A 19,675-nucleotide genomic window follows, 5' to 3' on the forward strand; every position below is an offset into this window, starting at 1 on the left:
TCTCGTTATGTACAAGGAGGTGGTTTTCCCAATAGAATGGACACCCTTCTGCTGTCTAACAATCTCGCGCTACGAAACAATAAATTACTAATAATAGTTACCGACAATGATGCCACATTTGCAGTCGCCTCTATGCACGCAAATTTCGGGTTTATTTGGGCATATTCGTCTCTCCCAGCTAGAGCAAGCTAATATCAAAGCTCCTGCTTATCTCCTTACTTTCGTATGGAACAGAGCCTCTGGGAGCTAGGAACTTAAGATGAATGTGTTCTGGCAGGCAAAAGGATTAGGAGCATTTCGCCATGTTAATATTAGTAAAAATGTGTACTAGGAACGTCACGGGGATTTTCTGTGGCGACACCAATAACTTCAAAAATTTCCAGCGACGACGACTAAGGTGACGTGGTTTTTATCGAATATCTGAGGTCTTCTGTGCTCTCACCTCCCCTCTTCCTCTCGAAGTCGCTCACTCTCAGTCAGCGTTGCCTCATTGATCGTCGCCTCCACCACATCCACCACGACATACACACATCCACATAGACAACATCCCGATGCAGCATTAACCTATACGGGATTCCTACGAGTCTTTGCTTAGCACACTCTTTCGGCACCCTCTAGCCGCTGTGTTCCTGTTGATAACATCAGTATGGAAAATTCCGCCGGAGAAAGGACTGTAGCGTTGTTCGGACGCGTTTTCCCGCGGAACGCCTTCATTTGTCGCCTCTTTTATCTTGCTTTTTTCGCTTCTTTCGGATCACTATTTCCACTGCTGGCGGTTTATTTCAAGCAACTCGGCATGACCGCCGCTCAGGTGAGTAATCGTCTGCTCAATCTGTCCACTGGCATTCTTTTAATTAATTTTCATCATTCCCGTAAATACCTTGTAGACGTTTCGTTCTTAAGGAAATAAACCTTTGTTTTTTCCTTTTATCCATTTCATTTGAGTAATTGAGTTTAATTTACTTCGGGTAGAACTTTGGAACGATCGCCGTAGTTATGAAAAATGTCTTCCAAATTCCAGGGATTCTTTTTTTTCGAATTCTCGAATTCGGAAATTTGTGAAGATGAAGTGATCTTGAGACGAAAGCGAAATGTAAATGAGACTGCTGATCAATCCCTTTGAAACTCTCTTAATTTTTCTTTTGCAGTATGCCAACGTTCGCTCTTTTAAGCTTTCTTCCAAAAGCAAAAAAGGAAACACAAAACTACTTCCTCTCTTTTTCTCTTACTATAATGCTCGAGTTGTAAAAAAAAGGACTTTTCATGGAAACGGAACTTAGTCGAAGAGGGTTCTAAGTAATTACGGCTATTAAATAAACTACTTAATAAGAAAAAGCATTTGCTTACTAAATCCCACACTTGCAAATTAGCCGGACTGACTCAGAGTAATGACGTTCTGAAAATATGGTGTACTTTGCACAAGTAGAATGTGGGAAAAATAAAATACTCGACACAACGAAAACGCTATTAGGAACTCTTTAGCTGTTTATGAATGGACACGCAGCATGTTAGCCGACTAGCTCAAGACTTGTCGGAGGTAAAATTATTTCGCTACAGAAAAGGTTGGCTACAGTAGCTAAAAAGTTCCTTTCTCACAAGTTTTGTAAGTAAACCACTTGTTACAAAATGATTTCACTTTTGGCTTCTATGGCTCCAAAGGGTTTCCTCTTTTCTGCTGTTAAAGTTACCGCTATACGTTTTCCGCCTTTTTTACCAGCCTGGAGTATCGTATTTCCTACTGCAAAAACACATGATTCCTAGATTACCTCTATCCACCAATTAATTCTGCTGTAATAGACATCGAGTTGCTTACAAATAATCACTAATTTTCAAATACGTTCTTGAATAAGAAACTAGGGAAGTTATAAATAAAAAAGGAAACTCGGATTTACTTTTTAACATTCGATAATACGATGACCACTTCTTTATAACCAATCCAGAAACCTTCATTTTGTTGAAATATTGACGTAAGTGCTGAATCGTCATGAACTACTTCCCGAAATTCTTCTATTTCCAACCGCACACTTTCGCAAAATTTAGGCTGGAATGCTTCTTGGGAGTCGTCCATTGGTCGAGTTCGCTTCCGGACCTTTTTGGAGCTCATTTGCTAGTCGTTTCAGGTACCGAAAGTATTTTTTTCTTTTTTTTTGCAGCGAGATGTGGAAAACTGCAAAAAAAACGATAACTATAACTGATAACCAGTCCAACTACGCTATTACCGCTTTTTTTCAAACCTGCATCTGTAACATCATACCAGAAAAGATACTGCGCTACGTTCATTGTAAAAATGAGATGCTATATACTGCGAAGGAGAAATTATGGTTACATGGCAGTTGCCTGCAGTTACTCGTCTGGGCAGGTTTTTTTTTCTCAACTTATCTTCCGTGCATTGTTTTTTGAAAATATCTAAATTGCTTATTCGCAGGAGCACGCTCTACGAAAGATCTGTTCTTCGTATGAAGCGATTTCCCATATAAATTTATTTTCTCGATGCTTGCTCTGTTGTGTGACGTCTATGTCCATTGGAATAATAACTAATGCGTAGAAATATTCATTCGGCAAAAAATGCAATTCTTCAGTTTGCATCTAGGCAGGACGGAAATGAAAAAAAAATAAGACACTCGCTTCGCTCAACGGATGTCATTGAAATTGCAAAAAATGCCGAGTATATTACATACATGCTCCTAAAGATGAGATAAAAGATAATTGTAATTGAGAAATGTTTTTGGGCATGAAAAGAAAACACGCACAAAGTCTATTATACGGACAAATTTTGACAACAGAGTTTTGTACCTCCTGTAAATGAAACAGTGGCATTCAAAGGGTCCGAGTCATTTTTGCTGTGGTTGTAAAAATAGCGGAAGCAGTACATGTCTCACAGAGACTCAGAGGCGGATACCATCGTATGAAATACTAAATATACTAGTTGTTATGCTTTTATGTGTGTACTTGAAGAAAAAATAACTTTTTAACGTGGATCGTTTTTTAAACCGTTATCAACCGAAGTGTGCGCTGTTCGTTGTTATGCGAAAGTTGATAGGGAATGAGAGGTAAGCGGACGTATTACCACCCGAAGTGAAGTGGAGAGAGAGTGAAATATTGACAGTCTATTCCACTGCAATTCTACAATTTTCTGCAGAATTCGTCTCCCCATCTATGGTTTAAGCAAAACGGTCATATCTGCGTATTTACCTCACTTACGTATATAAAGTTGAATGAAGTAGTGAGCTAACAGCGCCAACATTGTTTGTGTTCTTATGATCACTGTTATAATCACATTATTCTCTAGAAATCGTATGAGCCTCTCAGGAAAACCATAGACCTTGTGGTACTGGTTAATATTTTGCTGCTTTAATATTCATTGTATCAGTTTCAAATGCCCGAAAGCGCCTTTCAGTTCAAAAATGAAAAAGAGTAGAAGAAGAAGGGACGGGAAGGGGGATAGAAGTCTTAACACCGTAGTATATTGCTTGAAGATTTAATTTTCACTCTTCTATGTTTTTTAGTACCATCTTTTGTCGTCCATCTATCTCATCTCAAGCCAGCTCTACGATATTGCTAATTATTGAAAGTGCTATTTTTCTAAATCCTATTATTATGTCTTCTGCATGATGTAACTCCTTCACCTCTAAATTGCTTTCGGCATCCGCCGCTAGTTGGGACAATCATCCAGTCATGCTTAAAGGCATCACCCCACGGATCTGGGGGGATGCGGATTTCATGTGGAGAGTTCCTATACAGGGTCGTGGATTATGGAGAGGAGGGCGATTCCGTCCATTCCTTCCTAAAAAAACGACCTGGAAGATGCGGCATGTGCTCAAGGCTGGCGCGGTCCAATCGAACTCGTTGTAGAAAATAGCGCGCCGGAACGCTCGAAGTCGTATCTTCCGGGCCCCTTTTTACGGCAATTAGTAAGAAGTGGATGGAATCGCTGTCCTCCCCATAATCTACGACTCCGTATAGGCATAGCCCACCTGAAACCCGCATCACCCCAGATTCGTGGGACGATGCCTTTAAAAGTGGGGCAGATAGAGGGCGCTTAGGAGGTACCCCTTAAAAGTATGGGTGATTGAATATATGGTTGGTGATGCCTTGAACCACCGGAGGTAATTGTGTGCGATGAAACAGAGCCATCGATTTGGCGACTAATCATTATTTTGAAAAAAAAACTCATAAGTCTAAGGTTTTTTTTTGCAGAAATTATTTTGCAGGTGATTTTATTATTCTTTCACCACCGTTGTTTTGCAGAAAACAAAAACTTCTTCTCCTGTTCTCCCTTGGTTCTCTTATCGTCTTCACGCTAGCAGTTGGGTTCGTTCAACCTATCACACCATACTGTGTAGTGCTTGTTCCAAGTACGTGTTTCTCTTGCTGCATGCGGCAATTACTGATTTCTACGAGTTTTCCAGAAGAAAATACTTCATGTCAGATGGTATTAGTTCCGGCCGGCAAGGTGGTCCGGGGCGGTGCTTTAGGGATGTTGAAAGAGGCCGTCGTGGGAAGGACTAAGCGTCGAGCCGAAAATCGTAAGTAGGAGTAGATGGGATTACGGTGCAAAACGCACAGTACAGATGTCCTATTGTTTTAAGAGATCATCGAGAAGATCATTGATTTGAGTTCGTTCGATAACGAGGAAGACATTGTTGCTGGCATCGCGCCCGAGTACATCACGAGAGAGCAGGTAGGGCTTTTTGTTAGTTAGGCTACCAACAGAATTTGCTGCTGCTCTGCGAGACTTTCTGGCGCCGCGCCAAATGCGAAGCGATGTCAGAAAGCGCGTTCATGCCGCCGCGACTTCTGCTCGGAGCTTTATGGAGACCTCTCATGAAAAGATTGCTATTCCTGGCAACAGATTCGTATCTTCCTATTTTTTCGCATCGCAGTGTTTGTATTCGCGTTCTTTACTGCAACACTGTAACTGCACTGCACTGTATGAAGCACTACTTCAATTCACTTTGTAACATTAAAAGTTGGATCTCTAACTAGGAACAACTTCCGAACTTTTTCTCCTCTTCGATCTTCAGAGTATTTTCTGAATCATCCTACCCAATTTCAAATGATGAAGAGACATCCTCACCCAACAAGTTAGTAGATCGTGCTCTCTAATGAACTAAGCTAGCAGAGACAATGCCATTTTATTTTATCTACGTAGTTCCCAATCTTTGCGTTTTCTTACCTCCATAACCTGCTTACCTCAGTTGAGTACGATTTCTGTAGAGAGAAGAGATTTCTTTAAATTATGCTATGTTCCCAACCTAAAACAAAGAGGATAAAAGATCAATAAAAACGCTGTCATGTTGAGAAATAAGAAGCCTATGAAATAAAGATTGATAAATGGTGTACTACTACAATATTTGACCAGAAGACAAAGATTGCTACCGATCTTTACTCTGGCTAACGTTTCGGCATCGTCGCCTTCTTCACAGCCTGGAAAATCAAGGCACGTGTAATCTATCCCGACAAACGCCTCGTCACAGGATATGACTTAGCAGACGGACCACCCAGAAGTACCGTCAGGGAAGCTTGGGGAGCACCTGAAGAAGGGTATCAGGGGTTGCCTACCTCATCACCTCTGTGTGGGGCTAAGTACATTGGTGAAACAGGAGGAGCACTATGTACCTGGGTAAAGGAGCACCTTGATGGACTTGCAAAATCAAATCCATCAATATCTTCGGGCGCTTACCACAGACCGAACTTGACCTGCTGATGCTGTAAACGTTGTATGTGATCTATATACCAGCCAGAAGTCCAATTATGAATCGTAAAGAAGAATCCTGTTGTATCCTTCCTCGAGTTGTGAAGACGGTTTATCGGACCGGGTACTTACCCAAAATTAATCCAAAATCGGGCAACTGTGCCAATATTGCTACGTACATTGAGCTGGTTAATGAGAACCTCTCAACACATGGAAATAACATACAATGGCAATAACACAAGATATACAACTACATGACTAACATAGTTAACGTCTCTACGGCTCCAACAAATCCATAGCTACGAACAACGGAGTAGCCACATAACCTTAACCTCATGGCTTTATGGCTAAGGTGAGCGCTATTGCGGTCTGCTTCCCTGACGGTGCCCTTGTGTTGTCTGTTTACTAAGCCATATCTTGTAACGAGGCGTTTGAGAGGATAGATAACTCGTTTCTTTGATTATCCAGGCTGAGAAGAAGGCGACGATGCTAAAACGTTAGCCAGAATAAAGATCAGTAACAATCTTGGTCTTCTGGTCAAAAAGTAGTGCACCATTTATCAATCTTTATGTATTGCAGAACAGTTATTATGTGTATGTTTAGGTATACTGTCAGATTTATTTTAAAAAAATGCAAATGATAAACAATCAGTAGTTATTAATTAGTAATGGTCTGTTTCAAAACGGTATTTCTTGAAAACATTCGAACAATAATGTTTCCTAGGTCTAGAAGAGGACGTTAATGTCAGACTCTCATTGTCCTCTACGATATCATCACATAACTCATTCCGCTTCACCTTTCTACGGATAATGTAAACCAGTGGTAGGGGAACAAAACGCCTTCACGCTTCTGAACTGAAGCGGGCATTATTGCTAATCGAAAACATACTTGTTCTCGAATGTTGAATGTTTTCCTTTTTGTTACAATTTTCCACCCTAATTTTTGAAATTATGTCGAGTGACTCAACTTTTGTCGACTTTGGGCCAACTTGATCCTCTCGTCTCTTGCTCCCCTATAGACGTTAGCCATGGCGTACCAGCGCGGAAAAATTGGCGCTTAAATTCCGTTTGCATCGGACTCCATGAGAGCATTGGGTGACGAGGCCGCAGACAACTTTTCTTGTGTATTGCAATGTTCCTGCGAGAAACCGTCGATGCGAGAATTTACCAACCTAAAAGGTGCGCAAAACAAGCAAACATGGCCTTTAGTTATAGACAGAGGAAAGCGTAGGATATGACAATTTCGGACTCTAACAGAGGGACTGATCAACAACCACATGAAACCATATAGGGTCAGAACGACATGAAGCACTGTGCAATTGCGCACGCGGCTTCTCTCGAGGCGGTGCGGTGGAGCGTAGCGGTGAGGAGCGTATTGGGGCCTCTGCTGGCACCATCCATCGCTGCGATTTGCGATAGTCCCACATCAGCTCCAACTGCTGCCTCCATCGCGCCGTTTCGAGCGCGCACGCAAATACACCGCGCTTCATGTCGTTTTGTATGCCATGGTAGGTAACTTTTCACAAGCCTCCACAGTTTCAGCATTTCTTGCCGAACAGTGAAGAATCTTAGTTCTCTACCTTGACAATTACATCACTATCCTCTGGATCTTCCGTCATGCATAAGTAAGCTTTAGTTTACTGAAAAAAATGCGAAAAACGATCGAGACGTGTCGCCATCAACCTCCTCCACGAGAACGTGGACTTCGACCACACCCCGTCAACTTGGGTCCCTGGTTTGGGAACACACGTCCATGCACTCTATTTTCCAGGTCTTGCTCCGTCAGACTGCTGCTTGTCCCGGACCCTCAGGCATTCTCTGATGCAAAAGTTGAAGTCAGCTCTTGAGTTGTTCTTCGATTCTCAGCCTCTCAACATCTGGTTCCAGGGGATTGTTACTCTACCAGAAAGATGGAAAACTGTAGTAGACACGGTGAATGGATCGACATTATCACTGTGTGATTGAGGAACTACGAATATGTAAAGGATGTGGGTTGGTAAATAAAATGAGTAGGCAACCTACCTTTCAATCGGTGTTTTCGCTATCCTAGAAAAACATGGTATCAATTTGTTGACGTCAGATAAAATTGAATATGATTTGAATATCAATTTGTCGATGCCAGAGATTTGAAAACTTACTAGGGTGCTGCATCCGTAAAGTTCGAAAAGCCCGTTGTATATGAAAGATCCAGCTTTTTGAATATTTGGTTGTGCTTCTTCGGAAATTTGCAACTACACATGTAATTACAATTCTTGCCGCTGAATTAATTCGTACATTTTCCATGATATTCTGCAACCTACTAATTTTATTGCTTTTGACGACAGCAGATAATCAGAGGTTCATGCTCATGTTGAACAGAAATTTGAGAAAGCATTGGAAATAGAACTCAGTTATGCAAGAATACCCATCTTAGCAAGAAAGCTTACACACCTCCAGTAAGATCTGCAAAACACCTTAGAGAAGGTGAACAGAGAGATTAATAGGCGGCTATAACATCGGAGATTTCTAAGAAATCGTAGGCTGATAACGATTCCCTTAGAATGAGAGAGTGAAGTTTCGTTAAGGCTCCAATTAGGACGTAGTAATTATGTGACGGTTCCCCGAGAATGTGCACGAGTAAGAAAGTAGGAAACTATGGTGCTATTTTAATAGGCCTCTTAAGTGCATTTAGTTCGTAGTTTTATTTAAAATGGATGCCGTAGCTGTTCATCAGTTTTTTGACCAGATTTTCTACAAATCTCTTCTTCTACATTCACTTGTTTTCATACCAATATTTGTGCGGTACGGGTGCGAATGTGGTTTTGTCTCGATTGCGTTATTTAATCTCCCACCACCAGTCATTTTCCACGCGTTATATGGCAGTGTCTACTGTTTAACAGCCTTCTGTCTGTCATTCCATCATGAAATGAAACCACGGAAAAGCACTAAGGAAGAAAAATTTGGAGATTGCAAAATTTGCGGGACATATAAATGAGTGAGTTGTATGTAACTTTAAAAAACATGGAAACGAGAGGTCGCCGCGCAGTCGTCCGCACCGCAGACTCGTCCGATGCTAATGGTACGCGATGTGATGACTTCGTCGGTTTCTTACAACAAAGTCGTTGATGAAACGCGCTCAAGTCGAATGGAGTGAAAGCATAAATCTGCAGGGGCGATCATCATCGTAAAAATCTTGTTTAGTTCCTTTTGTTGGCTAGCTCTTGGTATGAGTCAAAAACAGAAAATTTCTAATCCCAACTAGAAAGCACTAAAAAAACTTCATTTGTAAATACTTCTATGTACTATGTATATATGGATGTCTACGAAATTCGCAACCAGTCATGTTATCGAGAGTTGTAAAGGTTCGTAAAGATGGGTTTACAAAACAAAAGCTTCGCAGATTTTTTTTTACCGTGATAAATTGAGGAGTTACACTCTTTTTTTAACTAATAATGTGGTGTGATTGATTTCAGCCACATGTGATTTTTTTGAGCGGGAGTAGATGTAAATCTAAATGAATGTAGTGACAGAAAGTTTTCCTGAGCGTATCCATCTGACTTTGGCGAACATTACTAGAAAGTGCATATGAAACAGCTTGATTTAACTGTTGCCATAACCTGACACGATTGCTCCTTCCGCGAGGTGTACGGAACGGAAAGGTTGCTGCTAAGTATTCTGTACCTCATCAGGGCGTTTGACATAGCTGGTTATGGGCTCCAGCGACGTACTGGACGACAGCACTTTCTCTAATATTTGGGTAGCTTCAGTATGTAGCTCTGCAACTTACCAAGGTCGTACATGTCCAGTGCATGTACTCGAATGCTGTCACTTCTGTGAATACTGGACTCTTACAACTTATCTTCTCTATTTAGTACGTTAATTGTGTCACCTCAGAGACAAGAGGGTGTTTTATGCGTGTGTAATCAAAAGATCGGTTACCTATCGAAGCGTTTTGTCACTGGCCACACTCACCTATGATACTATCACTCTTGGACTGCTCCGCAAGGAAAGGAACTTTCAAACACAGGAATGGCTTCGGGAAACGAAAGAAGTGGCGGTTGCACCAAGATTTAGCACACTTCGGATCTTCTGGATCTCTTCTTGATACGTCACATGACCACATTCATCAGGAGCACTGGCAATCCCCTTTTATTCAGTGAAGAAGTGGTAGATTGTTTTGTTGCCGTGGTTCAATTCAGAGACTTGGGATTCGGGATCTTCTGATTCGCTTCAGAAACACCAACATGGCACTGGACGATTTGCGATACTTGGAACTTGCGACGATACTTGGAACTTACGTGGTGTAGTGCAGTTAAGGGAATTAGTCCTATAATTAGATGTAGCGTACGTAGCGGTAATTGATTCCAGCAATGTCCGTGCGATACCACTCGAAATCATCCAGGCTTCTCATCCTTTGTGGGCTGAGAAATTGAAGAAACAAAGGAAGATAGTAGTTGCATCGAGATCTAGCGATCCTCGGTTTTTCTGGATCTCTTGTAGCAGCGATAGTACGAAAGCTTTACAATTTTGAATTGAAAATGAATGCATTGGCGCATCCCTAAAGGAGTTACGGATCCAAAACACCACTAGGTTATTCCCTTTCTCTTGATGTCGTCTAGTCTAGAATAGCTCTTCCTCTCTTTGATTGTTACAGTTTTTCCAACCGTTGCCACTGTTGATGTCTGGTATTAAAAGATAAACTAACGACAATACCGTAGTCCAGAAATGATTTTTCCGTAGAATTTTCAATTGTTTGATGTCTAGGTGTGCAATTACGATGAGAATGAGTATGGTGTATTGGTATCACCGCCGCATTCGACACGGGTCTACCGCCAGCCGGCTGTAGAACAGGTAAAATCTACTCTTTACCCCTCTCTAGCTTTAGAAAAGGGTAATTTCGACTGTTACTCGTATTGTGTAGAAGATTTCACGGGCATCTCATCTCTGCAGGCGTTTATGCTACTCCTACTCCTGATTGCACTGGGCGAGTTCTTCTCATCGCCGGCCCTCGCACTTGCTGACGCAGCCACTCTGAACGCCACCAAGGACAACCCTCAAGAGGTGAGAAAAGTTCCTCAACATGAAGTGTAGGCCGCTGTGCGATTGCGGTTCCTGTGTTTGGGATTGCCAGATAGAAATCAACGCACCATTACTTGCTCGGGATGGTGTTTCCTTTCTATAAGATCTGTTTTTGTCAGTACTATCTAGTTGATTTCAGTGTGCCGGCACGCCGAATGAACAGTAAACAGAAATTTCTGTGTTGCCTCAGAAATGTTTCTAAAGAGAACATTTATTTTTAAACTGTCTTGTGCTGTTGATAGTCAGAGTAGAAATGAGCTGCCGCTCGGTGCAGTTGCGCAAGCGGATGTGATCAAGTTGTGACCTACTTATCTCCGCAGTCCATCTGCAGAAGATTCAGCTTCGATTGCTACCGAGCGATTGCTACCACTGACTTCACCGCACCATTCTGAGCTCAGCTGCTTACGGAACTTCACGAGGCTTCAAGTCGTTTTGACTCGATCACAGCTTTTGAAAGCAGCCAAACCTCTTTTTTAAGTGTCTATATTTATGAGATCTCGTTTGGTTTCTGTTCCCATTTAGTTCTTCTCTAAACTGCTAATATAGCACCATATACATGTGTTTGTGAATATTTCTCCATTTCAATTCTCTGACAACGTAGTTTTTACTATTATATTATGTAAATTTCTTGCAGTTCGGAAAAATCCGTCTCTTCGCTTCCGTCGGATGGGGACTGGCCATGTTTGTCATGGGAATAGGTAATTGTGCATTTTCAACTACGTACATAGAGCAAAAGGACACAAAAGAGATGAAATGATGATTACTGGGAAAGCAAATCTCTGCGGATAGGGGACTCTTCCGGAGATGTCCATTTAATTCTCCTGCAATTTCAAAGGATAGCACTTTATTTTGAGCGTGGTACAGGGATCTGAAGTTGAAATAAGTTCGTGAAAAAGTGGAACCAAAAAATACATAATAGCAGATCCTTGTTAAACGTACTACATATTTAAATTGTTACTGAGCGGCGAACATTTGTATTATTTTCTACTTGTTTGTAGGTCTCGATTATTCGGACTCATTCCGAAATCATCCTTGTCCCACCAGCAATACTACGGAAAAAAATTACACATTGTGCTTCGTTATGTGCAGTATTTTTATGTGTGCTGCTATGCTTTTAGGTGAGTCTTTCAGCCAAAATCCTTCATGTGTCGCATGTCATCCACTATTTCCAATTTGTTGCATACTTCAATTATCGAACTCTTCCAAGGCGCTACATTCTAGCTACGCAGTTCAAATTCGGAGACGAGACTGCGCGCCCTGACGAAGTAGGTGGTCTGATGATGGACACACGAGAATCTGAGGTATCGCACGTAGTCGCCGAAAAAGCGAGAGCTCGGCAAGTACAGGTGCAAAAGTTGTCATTATCAAGATTATTGAGTACCTTCATATATAATTTAGCCCCTGAAATGACACACATCTCTTTCCTTATCGTTTGAAATCTAAATGACTATTCTGTTGTCGCTTCATCAGTACCAGTGTGTTTAAATAATCGTTAAAAATGATAGATTTATGGATAATTAATAATCGGAAAATTCACGTTTTATAAGTTTTGATTCAAGAAGAAACAAATACGTATTGTCACAAAAGAGATGTACGATCTTCACCTCCGACTGACTTATTTAAACAAAGTAGTGATCAGTTAAAATGCTCCTCCATAGTGCCCACTTGAGCAGTTGAGAGCTGCGAATTTCCGGTTAGGGCTCGGCTTATATGACAAATATTAGAGGACGTAAATAAATCCTCATAGAGTCAGTTCCGTTCAACGAACAGGTGATTTGAGTTCAACTTAACTTACACTTGGGACATACAGTTAAAGGTGCACGCAGTGGAAGGCTGGGGAGCAAAATGTTTCCCTAAACGCTAACCTATTTTTCTCGTATCTTACACTTTTTCGCCCAGTGACACAACAGTGCGTCAGTGTCGAGCTGGTAAATTGGCCGTAAAGTAAGTCGAAGCGCATATGGGCGAGCTGCAATACAACCTTCTGTCTGATTTGTGTGCGTCTTCGAAGGAATGCGAACCGCAATCGGCTGCTTCACGGAGTCGACGAGGAGATGTCTTCCGTTTTGCCACTCCCCACACCGTTTAGGTCGACTTGCATCAGCTGACACGAGAGATTCCTCCCAGCACTGATCTAGAAGTTTTAAATCCAGTATTTTTTCTCCAAATTTTTACGGGAGATCAAACTACCTTCAATCAAAAGTCCTAAGGTGCATTAGTGAGTCAGCATTGCTCGGCTACTCTTCCCTATTTGTTCGTCTGTATTTCGAGGGCAATCAGTTAACAAACAAACATCAAGAACCACTATGTTCTTATGTATTTGAAAGTTGACAGAGCACGCTATATATTCCTTCTATCAAGAAGTGCTCCTCAGGGGTAAAGCATCCAAAACGTCGAGTTGAAGGCCAATACCACGGACGCAACAGTGATCTGATATGCCCACGAATAGATAAGGGTAGAGGTTCCCGAGTAGTACGCGTGATCACGTCCAATTCCTGCAATAAATCAAGAAAAAATCGTTGGAAACGGGCTGCTGCACCGGTTGCCCCTAGTTATAGTCGGATCAAAACGACTTGAAGCACGGTGCTGTTGCGTAAACGGTTGCGCTCGAAGCGGTGCGGTGGAGCGAGAGGGACCCCTGCTAGCATCACTCATCGGTGCAGCAGCTTACGCAACTGCATCGTGCTTCAGATCGTTTTGACCCGACTACACCATCATATTTGTGATTAGTCCTAGCAGCCATTCTTAAGGACTTACTCCAGCTCTCCAAAAAACAAGAAAAAAAAGTAAACATATTCACTGGGAATCCTGTTGATGAACCAGTCGATAGACTAATCAATATATTGTAGAAGTCGTTCAACGTAACGTTGTGAGTGCAGTGGTTGCTTGATGTTTATTTGGAATTACCGATGATGCCGATGTCACTGCCCACTAACTCCTGTTATTAGAAAACTCGAATTCATGGACACATATGTTGAATTGAAGGCTGATACTGCATCTGAAAGCACCTTATGGATCACTGTGAAAGCCCTCGCCAATACTCACATCCTCATTTATTTGGCGTCCGTCACTGTAATGGGATTTGGTGCCGGCATCGTTTTTTCATTTCTTTATTGGCATTTGCAAGTAAGACTTTTTCTTTGCGACAATTGATGATGTAGAATTCACTTGTATGGCTACTTTTGTCCCATTAACAATTTTCTTCACCAGGATCTAGGCGGTTCACCTGTGCTATTCGGCATCCTTTCTGTAGTAAATCACGCCTCCGAAATTGTGGCTTATTTCTTCGCCTTCCAAATAATAAACAAATTTGGCCATATAAAGGTTTGTTGCTCTGTTCTGTAACAATTTATGAATCTAGTCGCCCAACTCTGGCAAAGGCTTAGAATGTTATTTATTTGCAGGTGATGTACATTTGTCTTGCCGTGAACGTGATTCGATTTTTGATACTCAGTTGGCTTGACAATCCGTGGCTGGTACTGCCTTTACAAGTTCTGCAAGGTGCGTCTCATGGGCAACGTGTGCAGCTCGCTGGGTAAAGGCCTCATTGAGATTCCCCTGCTTAAGACAGGGTTGACACGAAGTGCGCAAATTAGAAATCAGAAGAAAACTTCTTTCTATTCATAACGTAGGTAAGCGTATAGACATAATGTACACATAGGTGGTCAAAAACTCATTCCATTTATTTTTTACTCAAATAAAATGCAAATTCTACAGGAAACAAAAACTTCATTAAATAGCATTTTGGTTTCAGTTATCTTTTGTAACTTTCAGCTAATTTCATAATTCCGCGTTCAGAACTTGACACAATATTAATCACCCACCGGAAATTTTCACAGTTTGAGATGTATTGGCCCATCCAGCACCGTTAACCGTAAACCCGGTACCATTTTTCTCATTTTTTCCAGAACACCTCGGATGATTGAAGCCTTACCACTGGTGAATGTGTCGGATACTAATAGAATCAATTTTTTTCTGAAGAGGATGTAACTTTTTTGAGCGTTGTATTATCCAATTACCAAAAAGAACACTACCCACTTATGTTGAAAATATTTTCTATGTTAATTTCAGTTCAAGGGATTCGATTTGACGGTTAAAGATCCATCTTTAGCAAAATGATGCTTCGACAAGTAATTACTGCTCGTTATTGTTACTTGTTACTCAGTCTTAGATAGATATTTGAACACGCGTATTTCGAGAAGGCAGCCGCTCAATTATCTCTTATCGTACTCGAAGCAGAATAGTAAGAATGTGATATTTTAGAGTATGTTAGAAGCATCACCCCCGAATCTGAGGTGGTGCGGATTTCAGGTGGAGAGTTCCTATATGGGGTCGTAGATTATGGAGAGGGGGGTGATTTCGTCCATCTCTTCCTAATTGCAGTAAAAACGGCGCGGAAGATACGACTTCGAGCGTTCCGTCGCGCTATTTTCTACAACCAGTTCGACTGGAGCGCGCCAGCCTTGTGCACGCGCAGCATCTTCAGGGTCGTTTTTACGACAATTAGGAAGAAATGGACGGAATCACCCCCTCTCCATAATCTAGTATCCGATATACGAATACTCCACCTGAAATCCGTACCACCTCAGATTCGTGGGGTGATGCCTTTAATTGTTTGCTATGTTAGGGAAAATCAGACCTGGATTTTTCCTGCTGCACAAGGACGTCATCTGTCACTCGCATTGATCGCAGTCATGCCCTAGCCATAGTAGAATGACTCAGTACCCGTACCGTGTGGCGTTCTATTCATTGCATCAAGGGCAGGATACCACAAAATTGAGGGTACTGCAATCACTGCTGGAATGAATAGGATTAGGGACGTACGTCACGAGTTTGATATTGCTCACGCTCAATTATCCAAAGAAAACGAAGTTGGGGACGGCCTTGTCGCAGCAATCTCCCAACGAGGCACCCAACAACGTGTCACGTATGCAAGAGCACAAGTACGCACCCTGCCTGCTGTTAGGGTGAATGGAGCGAGATTACGCCCATACTCATGACATACGCCCCCATCTACTCGTAGAGAAATCTCAGTTCTGGGTTTGCTGCTGAAACCCCTCCATGACTAACGACGATACAAGCGCTACTGGAAGACTTTATGTTTGGCGACAATAAGACTGATTTGTGGAAAGACTGCCCATTTCATGCCTCTTTTCAGTGGAGCGAGCGGGAATTTCCAGGTCAGGCGGAGGAACTAAGAATTTTAGTACAAACTGACTAGAACATAATTAGTACTTACCATACGTAAATTCTCGTAATGTCCTGATGGAAGTTTCCTGTGAAGTCTCACAGCTTTTCATGTGAACGCACGTATTTCAGGATTTGCGTTAGCAACAGTGTGGACGTCTGCATCGTCATACATTTCTTTGGTCGCACCAGCACACATAAAGTCGTCAGCTCAGTACGTGCTACAACTACTTTATCACGGTGTTGGCAAAGGTGTCGGTAGCATCGCTGGCGGTACAGTGATCGCTGTGTTAGGTATGGACGCATCACTTATTGAAACTATATGTTAGGCTTTAACGACACTTTTATACTTTTGTTCGCCTGCATGCTTTGAACACATGTGGATCAGAAAGAACTGGAGACATGGATGTACTCTCAGCGTCGAACATAACTTTTGCTGTAGCAAGTGTGCTAGTTATAAGCAACTAGGGGGCGGTTTCGTATCTCGTTTTCACAGCGATTTGAGCAAAAAAAAACGGCCCGAAACCGTACGCATCATACATACATATCATACAAATGAGAAAATATGACATTGTGCTAAGCTGGTAAATTTTAAATTTCAAAACTGTGCAGAGTACCAAGACAAATTTCTCGGAATGATTGCAACGAAATCAAACAGAGTCAATTTTGCAAGGTATTTCGTCGACTTCGTGGTCTATCCAGTTGGTCACACAGTATTGGTTAGGGCTTGTGTGAGTCACACCACCGCTAGGTCATACGGTGGGTCATTGGGTGAGATGGGATTTTTGTACTGAAAGTTCTTTTTTCCATAATTCCCATTAAATAAGTAATTAATTAAGTAAGTAATTAAATAAAAATAAGTGAAATAATTGAATAAGTCGTTATTATATGTGACATGCGTAGATTAGAACACAGATGTGCTCTCTTCAAAAAATCGACGCAAACCATAGACATAGTCAAAAGCATAATCGGTAACTAGCGATATGGGCCTTGAAAAAGCTCATTCTTGTCAGTGAAACTCTTCTTTTGAACTTTTCCTTAAGAATCGTTCACAACACGCAAGAAAAATCTCTCAGTCGCATCATCAATGTGTCACATGCGCACTGCATATTCCGCTTCTGACACCAATTCAACGCTGAGACGTCTAATCGAACCAGCGTCCGCTTCTATTCGATATCACAATGACGCGCGCAGTTGGGGAATTTAGGCGCAAATATTGAAATCTCGGATTCTTGAAGTTTCTTCATTCCTACAAAATCTTCCCTTTAGGGAAGACTTCCACCTCACAATGTTGAATTTTGAATACATCATGATCCGATACACAAGTGACAGGTGCCGTCAGCTTTGAATCCACTCTCCAAAACAGGTTTCTTACGCATCTGTAGACGTAGTGGAGGCTCAGCTCGACCTACCTTTTGTGATTTTGCAAAATCGGTCCCCAAGTTTTCCAAGAGAGTGTACACTCGACTTCGAGTCCGTTCAGCAAGTAAACCCAAATCGTTTTCGATTGTCTCCACAATCAACCCTGATTTCGGATTGTGGACAAGAAATCTAGCAGAACTCCTATTGTAGCGTTCTTTGTACTATGTACTCTGACGGTTTGAAGTATGTATTCCTTTCAAAAAATTGAATACATTTAGCTGAAAAGCAGATTTCGAGTGAATCCAAACATGTTTGATAAAATTTAGCAAATAATTTTCTTCTTTATCAGTACGATACATATATTTGGTCACTGAGGACGAGTGTAGCGCAATCGGTAAGAGATCTCTTCTGAAATCTGATAGCTCGATGGTTCGAAACCGCTCAAGAGCGTTTCACTCCTCCAGAATCGATAAGCAATCTGGTCTGGGAGGGTAAAAGCTGCGTTCGTAAAACTCAGGCGATGGTGAATTGAAGGGAAAGCATTAGCACATCCCGCGGACGATTAATCCCAGACAGTTTGGATCACATTTGGATAATACATCGAGCATGCAATCGCCTTGATGTCTCGCATTTTTGCATCACATATCCCACACCAATATGTTAGTGTAGCGATGAAACAGCTGGTATCAGTGAAGAGATTGTCTGTCTTCCTCATAGCGAATGCCGCATGAGGCAAAACGAGGAGCCTTTCTATTCGTTAATGCGAAAAGAGTGTCAGGAAAAAATACGCCTTTGAAAAAATTGCCTGTGAAAGCGTTGAAGTGATTTTATTTCCTAGTTTCACTCGGTATACATAACGAGGAAAACAACAATAGTTAAAAGAAGCATAGATTGAGCGGGATTTTATCCTTTTTTCACTACAAGAACCCATTACTTGTAAGTTTTGTAGACGACATGTTCTGATTTCCAGGTACCCGAGTGACGTTCGTTTTGTACGCGTTGTTATGCGCTGTTATGTGTGGAGGGGGATATGCACTGAACAAACTGTTCAAGTACGAAGGGATTAAATACGGAACTGGTATGTTCGAAGAGGACGAGATGGACATGATGGGTGAGTGTTTCTGCTGTAGGATAATTGCTTGTCCAGCCCTCAGCACAAGGTAATGAGAGAGTAACTGGGGAGGATTTGTCGAACCTCTCCTGGTCCTGCCGATTCGGCAACGTTAGCACTGCATGTGAATGCGAGGTGGTCAGATCTCCGGAGTGGTTGGAAGAAAGATGATAGCATTGTTAGATGTATATGCTATAGCTAGGTACTAGTACCGCAGCAACCTTTCCTCAATGATCTTGGCACCGGCAACCTCTAACGGAAAGATTCATGCATTCCTATTTTGATATTTAAGTGTCATTCGAGCTTTAAAAGGATGAAAATAGATGAAAAGTTCCGGGCGCATCAATCCACTTGGCATGCGCCAACGCGTTTCACTGCAATCGTAATCGTTGAGGTTTAAGAACACGTGTTGGCCTATATAATGACTTGGAGTCAGCCGATGATCAAACGGGTGTTTTTATCCTCCCACACCAGCTAGTACAAGTTTATCGACTCCGGAGGAATGAAGGGATTGGTTGACACATGAACGATCTGGAACCATGGACCGTTCGGCCACAGCGGAGCCTTTACTGACTGCGCCACACTTAGTGACTTTACTGACTCCCTCTTCCTCCCTTCCCCCCATTTGAATTTTAACCCTACTAAAAAGGACTTCCTCGGTAGGTCGCATGGCAATTCACTTCTCTAAGCAGAAATGAAACCTGCAAAACATGCTAGACGCAAGCTTTTTCTGATGAACTGTTTTTTTTTCAAGTTTTTTTTTCAAGAGAAGAAGAGTAGCTATGTAGTTTACAGTAGAGTGCAGTTATTCTCTGATTTTAGTAACTGCAAACCATTTTTGGTAACGAAAGGAACTCGACTGACTCCTAGAATTACAGCTCCTCAAGGAATTCCTATGGCACGCGACGGGAAGCTCACGGATGCATTCAACACCACATCGGCTATGAATACAAACTATGGATCCATAATTCAAGAAGATCCCACTCAAGATGCGTATGACCGATACGTGAGCAGCCACGAGTAGTCGATCGATTGAAGGAGTCTGAGCGTTGAAACAGTTCAACCACCTTGGCAGAAAGCCAGAGAATAAGACATTTTGTAGACGTTAGTCAGTTTGTAAAGACGCTAGCTTGTAGCGCTTACGCTTCACCTCGTATTTATTGAAATAGTTCTGTTAGTATCAATAATCTGATTCACTTGTGCTTCCTGACGCAGTGTAGTGCGTTGGGAGGTAGATGCATATGATTTTGAAAAGCTGCGATT

The 19,675-nt window shown here is 41.9% G+C and overlaps 1 protein-coding gene across 3 annotated transcripts; it reads left to right on the forward strand.

Annotated features, from left to right (window-relative positions):
* Positions 1 to 2,046: 2,046 nt before the first annotated feature.
* Positions 2,047 to 19,436, forward strand: RB195_010183 (uncharacterized protein; the record flags this gene model as incomplete). 3 transcript variants are annotated; one of them, XM_064191059.1, is made up of 16 exons in its annotated part: positions 2,047 to 2,120; positions 4,249 to 4,355; positions 4,410 to 4,526; positions 4,590 to 4,681; positions 10,438 to 10,524; positions 10,624 to 10,734; positions 11,387 to 11,450; positions 11,751 to 11,870; positions 11,974 to 12,098; positions 13,738 to 13,878; positions 13,963 to 14,076; positions 14,157 to 14,287; positions 15,512 to 15,672; positions 16,072 to 16,233; positions 18,272 to 18,412; positions 19,291 to 19,436. In XM_064191059.1, the coding sequence occupies 16 exons, from the start codon at positions 2,047 to 2,049 to the stop codon at positions 19,434 to 19,436; spliced, it is 1,893 nt and encodes a 630-aa protein (XP_064048641.1). The 3 variants fall into 3 exon arrangements, with proteins under 3 accessions (XP_064048641.1, XP_064048642.1, XP_064048643.1); XM_064191058.1 differs by lacking the exon at positions 15,512 to 15,672 and having other exon boundaries at positions 14,157 to 14,253; XM_064191060.1 differs by lacking the exon at positions 13,738 to 13,878.
* Between the last annotated feature and the right edge of the window lie 239 nt (positions 19,437 to 19,675).

The sequence above is a fragment of the Necator americanus genome, chromosome III, assembly GCF_031761385.1.
Source record: "Necator americanus strain Aroian chromosome III, whole genome shotgun sequence".
In the NCBI taxonomy this organism is placed as follows: domain Eukaryota; kingdom Metazoa; phylum Nematoda; class Chromadorea; order Rhabditida; family Ancylostomatidae; genus Necator; species Necator americanus.